Genomic DNA, 15,895 nt, shown 5'->3' with positions numbered 1-15,895 from the left:
TCAGAACTAACCAAAAAAAAAAAAAGCAAACCCGTATCTAATTCAAGTTCTACAACAGTCACAGGGACATGTTAAATGACCACAAATGGATATATTCAGCAAAGAAAGAATGTGGAACTCTGCAGTGTAAACCAACTTCCACAAATATACCAGAAAAGAAAATGCAGCCATAAAGGCAGGCCGTGGATTGACTGAGACGGTGAACGTTTTAGGAAACAATCTACGAGACATGAGTGCTTCGGGTGCTTAGTAGCCTGGGATTTAACAGGACTTCTTCAGCTTCTTACTTATATATTTTTACATGTATTTGCTCATGTGTGTGTATGCTCAGGCATGTGTGCGTGTGTGTCACATGGACACTCATATGCCATGAAGTATGCATGAAGACCAGAGGGCAACTTTAAATGTAGTTAGTTCTCTCCTTCCACAGTGTGGGAAGCAGGGGGTGAACTCAGGCCGTCAGGCTTGGCAGTGAGGGCCTTTTCCTGCTACACCATATTGCTAGCCTTATCATAAGATAGGTCATAAGTTTAAAAAGATTACTTTGGATTCAATGATACCTTCTCTCCATCAAAACTTTGTATGAATGCATCCGAATTCAACTTTCAGAATGTGACCTTGCCTGAAGAGTCTTCAGGGAGGCGTTATAGTTACAGTGAGGCTTGTACCGACCCCAGAGTAACTGCCTCTATGAAAAGGGGGTCTGGAGTCAGAGTACTATGAGGAAGGAAGTTTTGTTGCCATAAGCTAAGAACTAGCATAGAGTGCTCCTTCCCTCAAAAGCCCAGGAAATGACAAATCTTCAGGCACCATGGCCCCAGGGCTTCCAGATTCCAGAAGGATGAGGATGAGGCAGGAAGCCCTGGTGATCCAAGACAGAGACCATGTCTTCTGGAGACACAAACTGAAATAATACCTAACAATGTTGTGATGCAAAGAATTTGCTTCAAAATAACCTAGAAAGGGGAAAGGGTGATGTGTGTACACAGAACAAAACCAGCCAACCACATGTGTACACAGAACAAAACCAGCCAACCACATGTGTACACAGAACAAAACCAGCCAACCACATGTTGGTAATGTGAGTTTCACTGTATCAGTCTACTTTTATATTTGATATCTTCATAATAAGTTATGAAATTGTAAAGTAGTAGCATCTCAAAGTAGTAGCAGCCACCACTACAGAACAAGCAACCAGGCAATGGGAAAATGGCATCGAAAATTCCTGCAGATAACGTACCAGCCACAGGGACTGGAATCCACCTCTACACAGAACACCAAAAGCTTAATCAGTTCTAATGACGCAGGAGACTAGCCATCCCAGAGCAGCCACTCAGAAACAACCAGCCCACACAGTTCTCTAAATAAGGATTTCCCAGTAACAGCCCCAACTAACCTAAGATCATGTGACACTCAGAATGACAGATCTCTCCCAGACCTTGGAGGGTGCTTTTTCTGTCAGGCTTCCTACCCGTCTTTCAAGGGAGTACTTTTTGTTGGTTTTAAGCTTTTGTTTTATGTGTGTGGGTATGGGGGGTTGCCTACATGTATGCCTCTGCTCCAGATACATGCCTAGTGCCCACAGAGGTCACAAGAGAGGTTTTACTCTGCAGCACAAGCTGGCCTGGAACTGTTAAGTAGCCCAGGCTGACCTCAAACTCACAGAAGTCCTCCTGCTTCAGCCACCCAGGTACTGAGACTTCAGGTATAAGCTACTATGGCCAGCTCCCCACATAAACAAGCAAGCATGCCAACAACAACTAAGGGAGAGGCACTTGGTTTTCTGTCGGTGACATGCAGAGACTCCAGGCCTCTCAAGCTCACAAGCCTAGCAAACAGTTAATCCTGCATCCTGTGCCTCAGATGTCTCCTCTTCAGTGAAGACATGGGGCTACTGAGACACAGTGGCTCATCTGGTACCTAAGCAGGCAGCTGGGTACTGAGCCAAGTGGTCAAAGACAGGGCTCTGTAAGAAAGCCACTCACACGGGACCTGCCTCATCTGGGCCTCCTTCACTTACAATTCTCCCCGAGTCCTGGAGAGGGAGATCTTTAATCGGTCAGTTGTGATGCTCAACACCAATGACTCCCGTGACCTCTCGCCTCTTGTGGTTGTGATCCATCCCACTTTAACACATTGCTTCCATCTGACTGAACCAAAAGCCTGCCACTGTTAACTATGCACAGTCTCTTTTACTTCTCTCTCATTCAATTTCCATTCAGCATTAATTCCCTTTAAAAAACACTTATTCATTTTATTGTACGTACCTGAATATAGTATGTGTACCTTGTGCATGCAGGAGCCCCCGGAAGTCAAAAGAGGCATCAAATACTATAGAATTAGAGTGAGGGATGGTCACTGAAGGGGCTCTAGCAGGCTCAAGCACAGCAAACATGGCTCTAGCAGACCTTGCCCTCCTCTTTTTCCTTCTTCCTTGCTAAAAACTGTTAAAAATACAGCTAGCACCGGGCGGTGGTGGCGCACACCTTTAATCCCAGCACTTGGGAGGCAGAGGCAGGCGGATTTCTGAGTTCGAGGCTAGCCTGGTCTACCGAGTGAGTTCCAGGACAGCCAGGGCTACACAGAGAAACCCTGTCTCGAAAAACCAAAAAAAAAAAAAAAAAAAAAAAAAATACAGCTAGCCCCCAAGTCCATCCCTTATTTGGCTACTTCCTCCTTCTGAAGCTGACTACCAACAATCAAAAGCTTTTGGTTACCACAATTAAAATCAATTAATTTCAAGGGTGGGCTTTTTTGTGTTTGTTTTTAAGCTTTTATTTTATGTGTATGGGTATTAGTGCTTTGCCTAAATGTATGCCTGTGCTCCAGATACAAAACCAAAAAACAACAACAACAAAACCATGCCCAATCAAAATTAAACACTTCATCCTAATGTACTGTGTGTGTGTCTGTGTGTGTGTCTATGTGTGTCTGTGTGTGTATGGTGTGTGTATGTGTGTCTGTATGTGTGTGTGACTGTGTATGTATGTGTGTCTGTGTGTATCTGTATGTCTGTGTATGCATGTGTGTGACTGTGTATGTGTGTGTATGTGTATCTGTGTATGTCTGTGTATGTATATATGTGTGTGACTGTGCATGTGTGTGTATATGTGTATTGTGTGACTGTGCATGTGTGTATATGTGTATGTGTGTGACTATGTATGTGTGTATGCTTGTATGGTGTGTGTATGTGTGTCTGTGTGTATATATGTATGTATATATGTGTGTGAGACTGTATGTGTGTGTGTGTGTGTGTGTGAGACTGTATGTGTGTGTGTGTGTGAGACTGTGTATGTGTGTGTGTGTGTGTGTGTATGTGTGTGTGTATTCGTGTGTGTATGTGTGTGTGTGAGACTGTGTGTGTGTGTGTGTGTATGTGTGTGTGTGTGTATTCCCCCTTTACCTTTCTTTATAAATTGCCATTTGCCTAAGGCCACATTTGTCTCCTCTGTGTCCAGAGGCAATCTTTTGTCCCTCTGAGGCAAATGTCCCTTTTTTCTTTCTCTCTTCCCTCTTCCTCTAGTCTCTGTCTGTCTGGAGCAAATAAATCTCCTTTGTGCAAAGAATTTGAACTAGAGGTGAGAGGTGTGCCTTGTGCAGACTTCAAGGTCCTTTGAGTTGTGAGCCATTGTATGGGTGTCTGGAACTAAACCTGGGTCCCTCTGCAAGAGCGGTAAGTGCTCTTAACTGCTGAGTAATGTCCATCCCTTAAGCATTAACTTCTAAATCCATCATAGGCCAAGTAGTATCTGACCACAGTGCCAAAATACAATCACCATTTGGACAGAACAGTGGAAGGTCCGGCCACCAAGAACCTAGCCTCCTGTGGTCCACTGGCTGAGTCTCTTCACTCACCACCCCACCTCCACTAGTCCCCAGTAGTCTTCCAAGTTTCAGCTCACATTCACCCAAAGCTGACAATGGGCCTTTTGTACTGACTATGGTAGGCTTTGCTCCCACAACCCTGCTAGATAACCAGGTGTTAATCATGGCACTCTGACAGAAGAGCAAGGCCTTCTCTCCCCTAGCTGTTGTCTTTTGATTTGACTAAAATGTGAACATCTTTCTAGTGTGTCAGCCCCTCCCAGCAGAGGCAAGGCTAGTCAAGAGTGACTGAGCGAGCTCAGCTGCCTGTCCCAGGAAAGCTTCCTGTAGCTGGAACCAACATGTGCAAGAATAAGCGGTACAATCACGAGACAGTGTGGCTTTCTCTGAACTGGTTTCCAGGCCCCTGGTCCAGAGATAATGAGCCAAGCAGAAATGCTAAATAAAATATTCTGTTAGGGCGTTTACGGGCCCTGCAGAGAGCACCCCTTTAAAGATTCCTACAACATTGTCTCTGACAACAGTGTTTTAGGTTTCAGTTTCTGCCTGGCCTCTCCATCTTCTTATTTTAGTTACATGAGTTCTACACCAAACAGCAAGGCTGCCAGGCTGGCATGTCAGAAGCCCGGATAATCTGAGGATTCTCCCTTTATGAGGAGCCCCAACTGCTCAGGCCAGGAAGTTTCCACATCCTAAGTCACACCAGACAACAAACGAGAAAAGACGGCTTCTTCAGAACTTCTTCCTAAGATAAACTGTCTTCCCAGATCAACTAAGTCCCTGGATCAGACATCCAGGGTTTTGAGGTAAAGCTAAAAGGACATGGTGGGTTGTATCTCTGTTTTGTTTCATAAGCTAGCTTGTGATTTAAAGTATGCATTCTCAGGTCAGCACAACAGGTCAGAAGGGAAAGGCATCTGCTACCAAGCCTGGAACGGTGAGAAAACACTCCCTTCAAGTGGCCTCCAACACTCATCCATCCTGTGAGCTCACACTCCACATACACATGGATGAAAGGTTCATCATTTAAGGAGAGAATATAGTAAATAAAGTACACATTCTCTTAAGTATTTATCAAACCACGGATCTGCCCTTTGCCATCTCAGTCACGGGCCCATCAGCAAGCGGAGCCTTGACAGCATGACTAGCCTCGGCTCAGGCCTGTTTGCAGCTCACTCTGGAAACACTACCCTCTGCCTCCCCACTGAGGACCTAAACTTGCTCTTCATTCTAGGACCACCATTTCCATGTGGCTTACATACGGGTCTTCCTTAGGGTTTTCCTTCTGCACGCCATGACTGCTACTAGGAACTCTGATTTTTCTCATCAGATAGCAACAGTCAAACAATCAGGAAGGAAGTTCTCACAGAAGTTCTTTCCTAAGACACTGATATTAGTCTCTCATGTGCCTGCCTGCCTGCCTGCCTTCCTTCAACAGAAAGCAGAGTGAAGGAAAGGGATGGAAGTCTGGTGCTTCAGTGCCTGCCTGGTCTCCTAAGAGGCGTGTGCCCAGTCCTCACAGCACTTAGGAGGTGAAGGATGGACAAGAGGATTCTGCTTCCTGTGCACATCCTACATATGGGGGAATAAGCTATCCTAGCTCTCCAGCAGCAGGCCCTCCAGAAAGTTAAGTTTCCTCTTAACTTTGTCTGCCACAACACAAACGCTGTGGAACACTCTCCTTACCCTGGTGCTTTATCATTGTTAAAAGCTAAATCACTAGAAGCCGCACAGCAAGAAAGGATGTACCCACAGGACCTGGAGGAATGCTCTTCTCATCTCTTCCAAGTATAGAGCAATAAAGATGCCAAGAGTTAAGCAGGACGGCGGGCAACTCTAACCAAGCAGGAGACCACCTACACCAGCACACCTCCCTGCAGCTGAGGTGATTCTGTCCTGTTCCGACTCTTGTGGAAAAGTCAGACCTCACAGAAAACGGCTCACAAGGTAAGTGGTAAAATGGAGGCTGGTACTTTCTGTTTCCAGAAAGAAGCAAAAATCATCAGCAAATAAGAAGCTCCCAGTCCCAAAGACTCTGGGAATTCAAATCATCCCTCTTCCTCTCTGTTCCCTGTATGCTTCTGCCACAGAAGAAACAGGGGCAGTGGGAGGCTGTGGGCGGGACAGTGGAAAAATGGGGGTGGGGCAGAGGGGTGGGGGCAGGGCAGATAGAGACTGCAGGAGGAGCTGGCCCTGTGCTCAGCCCCAGGCCTTTTATGGCTGTAGGCTCCAGGAACAGCTCAGAGAACCTCCGCTTTCTAGGCTCTGGATGTCTGGTCCCTTCAGTCACAGCTACTTCTATGTCTGTTGCTCTTCAGCCTCTTGAGATCACGTGTAATTCTCCATGTTCAAAGCCCCTAGTGAAGGCCTAGTGCATGTGTTGTGAGACCAGCTGGACCTGATGGACACACGAAGGATGTAATCAAGGCTGGGAGGTGACGAGTTTGTCCTATCATACACAATGTACTGGGTGCTCATACAGACCAAGTGCTATTTTACGGCCACAGGAAGTGTGATTCTTTGTTTCTTGTTTTGCTTTTGTTTTGTTTTTTGAGACAGGATTTCTCTATGTAGCTGACCTCAAACTCACAGAAACATGCCTGCCTCTGCCCCCCTGAGTGCTGAGATTAAAGGCATGTAGTAAGTAAGTGGGGGGCAGCTATCATCATCTCTGGGTCAGAAAGGAAGAAAATGCATCTCAGATACTTTTAAAGTGTGTTCAGAGCTTGCAAGATGGCTCAATGGGTAAGGGCACTTGCTGCCAAGCTGACAACCTGAGTCAGGTCCCGAGGACTAAATGGTAGAAGGAGAGAACTGGTTCCAACTGTCATGTGCATGTCCTGGTGCGTGTGTATATATGTATGTATATATGTATGTATGTATGTATGTATGTGCATACATATGTAAAAACCCTGTTCAGAGATTAAGTCATGGTGCTAGGCTACAAGTTCAGTCTCCCTACAGGCTCCCCTGCTTTGGGCACACTACTCCCAGCTCACTACAGGCACCTGCACAAGTCATGCCTACACACGTTTGCCTCTTGTCAGGACACTGACTGTCTCACAAAACAGTATTGCTTATGCCATGAAATGCCTCATACCTCAGGCTTGGTTATTATTTAACTTGTATCCCATCGTCCGTATTTCTTGCAAAATCTACTGAAAACAGAATGTAGTCAAACCTCTTTTTTAAAGGTAGAAACATGTTGTCTGTGCAATGCATTTCCTTCATCTGATCACATGTCTGGCTATGTCACTCTTTTTAATCCTAACATTAATCAGTGGAATCAAACTCTAACCCTTCCATTCGAATGGGATCTGGACTGTGAAAGCACAATTATCACTGTCTACGGTAAGGGCTTGAAAGGAGGCTGCAAGCATATGCAGGCTGCACAGAGAAAGAGATACCAAGCGGCCTTTCAGGGAAGGGATGGAGTGAGAGGAGCCATGCAGTCTTCAGGGAAAGGAACCGCCCGCCCACCCAGCCTACTCTTAACAACCTTGGCTCAATCTGGCTCCAGTCAGACTGTTCACACATGTCTATAATTCTAGGACCCAAGAGGTTGAGGCAGGAGGGTTGTTGTTAAGTTTTAGGTCAGTCTAGGTTACACAGCAAGATCCTGTACACCCTTACCTAAGAAAGGAAAAAAGCATTTTTGTTAATGTCAAAAAAAAAAAAAAATCAAAAGCTTAAGAGGGAATCACAGCTGAAAAACCTCCAAATTCAGTTCCAATCTTCCTCCACATTCTCATGTAATTAATCTCACTTGCCTCTCTAAAGACTGTTGGACCAGGAGTGAGGCACATGCTTGTAATCCCAGCACTTTTAAAGCCAGTCTCAACTACACAGCAAGATCTTGTCAAAGAAGAGAAAAGGAAAGGGGGGATGAAAGAAAGAAGGGAGAGAAGAGAAAATAAATTATGAAAAAAATTAGGGCAAATAAAGGTTTGTCTTATTATTTAGATTTTACTCATAACAAGGAGAAAATCTAAAAAAGAAAAAATGTCATGACAAACCATACAATATCAATGAAAACTCACTCCAGCAGACACTACACGCCATTAACCATTTACCTGCCTATCTCTGGCTGCTGTAACTATCTCACCAACAGCCGCATCACATTAGATAGGATTCCTGAACAGAGTATCTGGTTAAACCCTATTTAATATGGCCCATCTTAAAACTGGGGTGCAAATTTATGATCTTGATGCCCTCACACTCAGTTTGAGACCCACCCCTCAAGCTAACAAATTTCCTAAACTCTAAATATTACTCTAAAACAGGGAAATACATATAGTTTAATCTTTGAAGTCACCACTCTCAACCTACAATGTGTGTTTCTATTATATAACAAAACCATTCAGAATATACTAAGGAACCAACCATCCTTTCCAAGATCAAAATGCAGCAGCTGTGTAACAAGACAGCACTGGGTGAGATATTCTACACACAAGTGATCTGATTCGAAGTAGGGATCTTGGGGAATCAAAATTCACAACTTCCCTCAGCTCACTGCCAAGGAAACCTTGAAATCATGCTTTGCATTTTAATAAGGGCTCTGGTTTAATGACGCAGCAAATTCATTTGGAAACCTAATCTGAAACCACAAAACAAGTCACTCTTGATGTTTATGTTCTAATGATACAAGCATTGAGCAGTTCCCTTGCAAGGCTTTAAGACTAGTGTTAAAACCTTTCACGGGAGACATCAAGAAGGCTCAACTGGCAAGGGTGCTACTGCACTCAAGCCTGAGGACCTGAGTTCAATCCCTGGGTCCTACAGGGTGGGAGGACAGAACCAACTCCTAAGAGAGGACCTCTGACCTCCTCAAATAAGGATACAGACATGCACAGTAAACACAATAGTGAGGCTTTTTGTTTTGTTTTGTTTTGTTTTGTTTTTTTAATTTTCAGACATCATGGTCTGGAAGAGTTAAGTATCATTTACTTTGACCTCTTCAAATTCTCAAGTTCTCACCATGACACTGTCATGATGCTATGGAAACTGCTGACACAGGCTAGTGAATTGTGCTATGCTGCTTTGTTGCTACACAATCACTGAAGAACCGTCATCTAAGCAAAAGATGAAGAATCACATTTTAAAATAAAGTGTTAAGTAGAAGGTATTTGTCTTTTAAAGATTCTGCCAAGGAAGGAATGTTATATTTAATTCTAATGGGCAACTCGTATCAACAAGGTGCTGCTGGGTGGAGCCGAATCAGAAAGGTAACAACTACTACTAATTTTGGACATTTAAAAAGATGGCAAAGAACAGATTTTTAAGGGATTTAATCCTACAAAGAAAAGCCCAAACCACAGCCATTAGAGAAAAGAATTAGGTTCTAGTATACCTGAGAGCTGATGGAAGGAGAAAAGTCTTTAGAAAGACAAAACCGTAGGCTCTGACGCTGAGATCTTAACACGGAAGCTCTTACCTCCCATTGTAAGTGGGGCGGGATATTTCGTATCTGAAGTTTCCGAATCCTGCAGAAGAATTAAAACATTTTAAGGAACAAAACATACAAAAGCAACACACACCAATAACAACACAGAAGCTTAGAAAATACTTAAAATATGAATTTTAATTTAACTGTACACCAAAATATAATGAGGAAATGTAGCTCACAGAAAAGGCAAAATAACCCCAAGGTGTGCCCTGCTGAGACACTTGGACCCAGAATTGTTACATGCCTGGTATTTTATAAAGCACTAAAGCAGACAAAAAATTCGTTTATTCTGATAACTAAGTTTAGCATTCAAGCCTCCTTTCCTCAACTTAAGCCTCCCAGAGCACAAAGTCTTATCCAGATGTTTTTGCTCTGAGACCACAGCCAAGAGGCTCATTACAGCATTTAGGGGACTTGGGACTGGAGAAAGAGACTCTCATTTTTTCCCAACCTCCTGACAACACAATCTTGAGTGTGAGTAATAAGTCACAGTACCTGTAATTCTCAAATCAATGAAAATCATGTATTTTCATGCCACAAAAGGTACAATAGATCTTTAAATATCAAATGTACTTAGCATTAAAACTTATGCATACATATGGATGCATACATATGTACACACACACAAACAAACATGGTCTCATGCAGACCAGCTTAGAATGACCTCGAGCTCCTGAGATGCCTGCCTTCACCTTGAGCACTGGGCTCACAGGTGTGACCACCATCACACTCACTCACACAGTGCTGGGAACTGACCAGGGCCTTACTCATTCACGGAAAGTACCAGCTCCTGAAATACATCTCCAACCCCTCACAATTATTTGAAAAGCACATATTACTATATCATATATCAACACTTTGCTATAACTAACTGTATGGGTTTGGTCTTCTTTTCTGAAGACAGGACCTTTTGTTCTGTATCCCAGGCTGACCTGAACTTTGCAGCAATTCACTTGCCTGAGCAGGCTTGAACTAGCACAACAGGCTTTGTTAACTTTATTTTGAAATAGGTTTTTTTTTTTTTTTAGCAATCCTACCTACATTTTGTACACTTAAAAACACTCTAAGACTGGGGAGATGGTTCAGTCAGTAAAGGACTTGTGTACAAACATGAAGGCTTGTCTGTCCTGCACACCACCCATTTAAGAAGGGAGGCAGACTGGTGCACACCTTTAATGTCAACATTCAGGAAGCAAAGCAGGCTCTCTGAGTTCTAAGCCAGCCTACACGGTGAGTTCTAGATTAGCCAGAGCTATATAGTGAGACCTTGTCTCAAAAAAAAAAAAAAAAAAAAAAAAAAAAAAAAAAAAAAAAGGAAAAAGATTGAGAAAGACTAATTAGCTTTGACCTCTGTCTTGACATTCATTCATAAATATGTACACACTAACAGTAATGATGATAATAATACCAGGACTTGGGAGGGCAAGGCAGGAGAATTACTGTGATTGAGGCCAGACTAGCAACAATGTAAAACTTTGAATCAAAATAAAGAAGACAGGTTTCAGGCTAAGACATCCACAGCACAGAACGCATAAGGAATCGTCTTCACTTCCGTTCAGAACTCCCCACGCTTTACCATCTGTGTGGCATATAAAGGATGGAGAGAGAGAGGTGACACATGGACTGTATGAGACTGCTCTACAGGTGCCACACAAAATCAGCCTTCAGCTGCTGGAGTGATGTACGTCTGCCGCACGCCACAGGGAGACTGAACCAGGAGGATTCCGAGTTTGGGCCAACCATGGTAATGCAGTGATCAGTGCCTCAGTAAAACCAAACAACAGTGACAATGTCCTAGGCACCTGAGTTTGACAAATCAAGAAAATAATTTAGGGGCTGGAGAGATGGCTCTGCAGTTGAGATCATGCACTGCTCCTCCAAAGAGCCTGAATTCAATTCCCAGCAACTGTATCAGGACGCTTATAACCACCTGTAACTCTAACTGCAGGCCACAGCCTCTGTGGGCATCTGTGCTCAAACACATACTTACACAAAATTAAAAATAATAATAGAGCTGGGTGGTAATGGCGCACGCCTTTAATCCCAGCATTCGGGAGGCAGAGGCAGGCAGATCTCTGAATAAATAGAAAGCTGATAGATAGATAGATAGATAGATAGATAGATAGATAGATAGATAGGTGTGGGGAGTTGACAAAAGGTGGCTATCATCCTTGCAGCTATCTTGAGCCATATACCCTGACAAGAGACTTGTTTACAATAGCCTATAACAGCTGAGCACACTCTGATAACATCTTGTTTTAGATACTCAGGATTTTCCCTTGGGTGTGTGAGACTTCGAGGTGTGATTTAGAGCCAAGACTTAAAGACGTGACTTAGAAGTGAGACATATAAAAGGCGAGAGGCAAACAGAAGAAGGCACTTGGACTAGAGAACTCAGAAGAGAGTAACTTAGTACTTGAAACTTGACACTTGAACTTGGAACTGGGAGAAGGACTTGAGACTAGCAACTTGGAACCAGGACAAGGACTTGAGACTTATTACAGCTGGAACTAGGATTAGGACTTGAGACTTGGTACTAGGAACTAGGGACTTGGAGAGAAGAAGAGAGACTGAAAAATAAACAGGATTGAATCACACTCTGTCTGGTCTTTATTCTTCGAGTCTGTCTCCCTCTCCTCCTCTCTCCTCTCCTCTCTCCTCTCCTCTCCTCTCTCCTCTCCTCTCCCCTCTCCTCTCCTCCCTCCCCTCCCCTCCCCTCCCCTCCCCTCCCCTCCCCTCTCCTCTCTCCCCTCTCCTCTCTCCCCTCCCCTCCCCTCCCCTCCCCTCCCCTCCCCTCCCCCTCCCCTCCCCCTCCCCTCCCCTCCTCCTCCCCTCCCCTCCCCTCCCCCTCCCCCTCCTCTCTCTCTCTCTCTCTCTCTCTCTCTCTCTCTCTCTCTCTCTCTCTCTGAACTCCGACCCATGGACGTGGATGAGAGCAGCTTGGGGCAGTGCAGGCTGTAACAATTTAGCCCCCAAGGCTTTTGGCAGTGCGGGTTCCAACATGGATAGAGCAGTTCTAGACATTTTGGCCCCCAAACGTGGGGTAGTGCAGTTCTCAACAGATAGATAGATAGATAGATAGATAGATAGATAGATAGATAGGCAGGCAGGCAGGCAGGCAGGCAGGCAGGCAGGCAGGCAGGCAGGCAGTATAATGGTGCTGGTAATGATGATGAAGGTAATTTAACTGCTTAACCCACAAAAGTCAGAACCACAGTGAACTTCCCTGTCCCCACCAAATAGCCTATGATTTTGACGTTTTAGAGCCTATGATGTTTGGTGTAGATTCTAGTGAGTTATTATCTCTTTCTCTCCCACAGAGTAATAGAATTAATGCCATAGCTGCTCCCTATTCAAAGACACCAAAGAAAACAAACACTCAGAGACTCCCTACTCATAAACTACATGGAGCACTCGGGAGGTGCACTCAAAATTTTTTTATGACACAGTAAAACAGCAAATCATCAGGCAGAACAGACAAAAAAAAAAAGGTAGACATTCTATCAGTTCAGAAAAAGAAAAATCTGAGCACCATCTAATTATACAGAGGAAATGATGCTTTGTTCGAAAATAATTCCTGTGAATTAGGCATGTAGTCCCAGCACTCGGGAGGCTAAGATACAATGATTGGGAACCCGAGGCTATCTTGGGCTACAAACCAAAAAAAAAATCATCATCACCACCACACCAACAATAACAACAACAACTCAGAATCATACTTCGTTTTGTGTTGTTTTGTTTTTCAAGAAAATCTTTCTCTTTGTAGCTCTGGCTGTCCCAGAACTTGCTCTGTAGACCAGCCTGGCTTGGTAACAGAGACCCACCTGCCTCTGCCTCCTGAGTTCGGGGATTAAAGGCATGCACCACCACCATCTGACATCAGACTCATATTGATACTGCTTTTTAATAAAAGATTAAAAATACCTGAGGGCTAGGAGACAGGTCCATGAGAAAAGTGCTTGCCTCACAAGTGTGAAGACCTGAAGTTCAAAGCCAGGCACAGTAGCTCATATTAGAAAACTAGTGTTCCTATGACCAGACAGGAAACTCCCCATATGCTGTGCTTCAGCTAGTCTGGTTTAGGCAGCAAAGAACAGCAGAGACACTTGGTCTCAAACAAGATGAAAGGCAAGAACAAACACCCAAAGCTGTCCTCTGACCCCATGTGTACACCTGAACTCACATAAATGAACACAGTCGAGTGTGTGCACATGCACAAATAAGTTTTCTAATATATGTTTTGGATCTGCTATATATTGCTTCATTCACACTGTAAATATTTACCCTGGGTAACTAAGGAGATGAGAGAAATGTGCCGTACATATGCAGATGTGAACCTACTTAAGCATCTGCAGGCCTGGAAGCAGAGTTGAGAAGTTTCCACCCACACTGGACTCACTGCGGAGAGTGGATTTCTCCATGAAAAAGAAATCCCTAAAGTCAATGTGTAAATATGCATATACTCAGTTTACAAAAACAAATATCCAAGAAATTCTGTAGGGCACTATCTTTGAGAAACAGCCATGTTCCCAAGGATATTTTAAAATGTACAGAACTCTCCTTTACTGATTCAAAGTTCCTCTGGAATAATGATTTCCTAAACTCTGTCCAGTTTACAGCTTCTGATTCCCTCAAATTTCATCTTACGTAAACTGGCACTGTGGCCAGAGTTGTTTCTGACCCTGGGAAGGGTTCTTCCCATCGCCATGACTAATCTCAGTGTTACCTTTGCCCCACACTCTTACCAGACAGGAGACAGGGTTTTCAACATGAAAACTTAACCAAAGGTGCCAACTGTACTCAGGCAGCAGAACAGTGCCGTCTATGCCATGAGAGCACCTGCGAAAGGCAAACCAACCTACATTGCTCATCACACGCTAATAAGTCAGTGTCTCTGGACATCTCCAACCCAGCTAATGTACAATTACATTACATCTAGGTTGATTCTAAATGCTTAAGAGCCAAGAAAGAGAGAATACTGATATTTATAGATGGCTTCTATGAGAATGACTCTTCAAAACCATCGTGGTTTGTGGCAAGCATGGTGATGCACGACTGTAATCCAAGCACTCCGGAGGGAGGGCAGACGTTTACGGTCAGGTTAGCCACATGCAGAATCAGAAGCCAGGGAGAAACTTGCATTTATACATGTGTGAATGCAATAGTTCTGCTCAAATATCAGGCAAATACAGTAGGGTTCCACCTCCTCTGACATCATACACATCACATATATAAGATGTGGATAACAGGGTTATCTTGGGAGTATAGAACAGAGCTTGGCCCCAGAGTTAAACCCCTATATGTTATTTTAATTTAATAGAAGAAAGCCAATGTACCTGTAATCCCACGAAGGAGACAAGAGCAGGTGTAGAAAGTTTGAGGCCAGCCTGGGCTACACATAGAGCACATTCCAGGACAGCCTGGGCTACATATTTCAAAACACTAACTGGCACTACAAAACAGAAAGAAAAACACACGAATAACAGAAATTGGCATTTTCTAATGAGCTTCTTACATCTTACATGGAAGGAAAACAGTTGTCAAACTTAGTATAAGATGAAAACTACAGGATTCCCAATTATTTAAGTATAAAATTTCCAAAAACAAAAACCCCAAAAGACAAAAAACAATTTTCAACACAAATCTATTTATAAGGTTAAGGGATTTCTCCCCTGAGGGGGAAAATGGGTTTTAAAGACACCTCTTTGTATGTTGTTGGGGCAGAGACATGACTCAGTGTACTGCAGACAAATGCCCAGCATACAAAGGCTCTGGTTCCGGTCCTTATGTGCATATGTTAAAATGTGTGTCGTAGAAATTCAGAACGTGATACATTTTTTAAGAAACAAGTTTTATCACAGGATAAGGAGACTCTGAAATCCTAAACAGCATCTTCAGGATCTTTAGATGACTGATATGGGTTTATGTAAAATTTCAAACTGAAACTAAGCAGTCATAGTGAGTCCTAGGCAGCTGGCTGTGTCAAGATAAAGCAAAGGATCTGCAGTAGATGATGCACACAGATGTCGTAACTCTGCACATTCTATGAGAAGTGCATGGCCACGGAAGCAGCTGTTGATTCTCTGGGTGAACAGTGTCTGGATCAGTGGTGGGAACCACACACAAGGTTTTCCCATGAAATAAGGTATCTTGCTTGATCCATGGCAGTTCACCTGAGGAACATGCTTGTTATAGACCAAGGAGAACCGGAGAGAGACTACAAGCCTGCTTACGGATGCATTATGGACATCAATCTGAGTGTTCTCAACTTAGTTATTGTTGAGGGAGAGATGGAGGTGTGAGGGAAAGGGGGGAGGGTGAGAGATGGATGAAGAGGGAGAGAGAAGTAGGGAGGGAGGAAGAGATGGGGGTTAGGGGAGGAGAAGGAAGAGGAGTGGGGTAGGGACGGGGAGAAGAAGAAAGAAGGATATTCCTGACTGACAAATACAACTGTGCCTCAGTGGTTGGGGCCTAAAAAAGCTACAGAATCCAAAAGCTTTACATCTCTTTAAAGATGATGCTGTCCATCAAAATGCTGTCAGAAACCTCTTAAGCAGAGAGAGAGAGAGAGAGAGAGAGAGAGAGAGAGAGAGAGAGAGAGGCCCAGAACCAAAGCACCCAAGA

General features: G+C 43.9%; 1 protein-coding gene across 1 annotated transcript in view; it reads right to left on the bottom strand.

Annotated features, from left to right (window-relative positions):
• Positions 1-15,895, bottom strand: part of Igf2bp3 (insulin like growth factor 2 mRNA binding protein 3) — a 122,593-nt gene that overhangs the window by 71,421 nt on the left and 35,277 nt on the right. The window contains exon 3 of the mRNA XM_034519604.2: positions 9,260-9,308. Within this exon, the coding sequence (XP_034375495.1) occupies positions 9,260-9,308 (49 nt within the window). The remainder of the gene's footprint in view (positions 1-9,259; positions 9,309-15,895) is intronic.

The sequence above is a fragment of the Arvicanthis niloticus genome, chromosome 15 (assembly GCF_011762505.2).
Source record: "Arvicanthis niloticus isolate mArvNil1 chromosome 15, mArvNil1.pat.X, whole genome shotgun sequence".
NCBI lineage: Eukaryota > Metazoa > Chordata > Mammalia > Rodentia > Muridae > Arvicanthis > Arvicanthis niloticus.
This window is presented reverse-complemented; position numbering and strand designations above follow the sequence as displayed.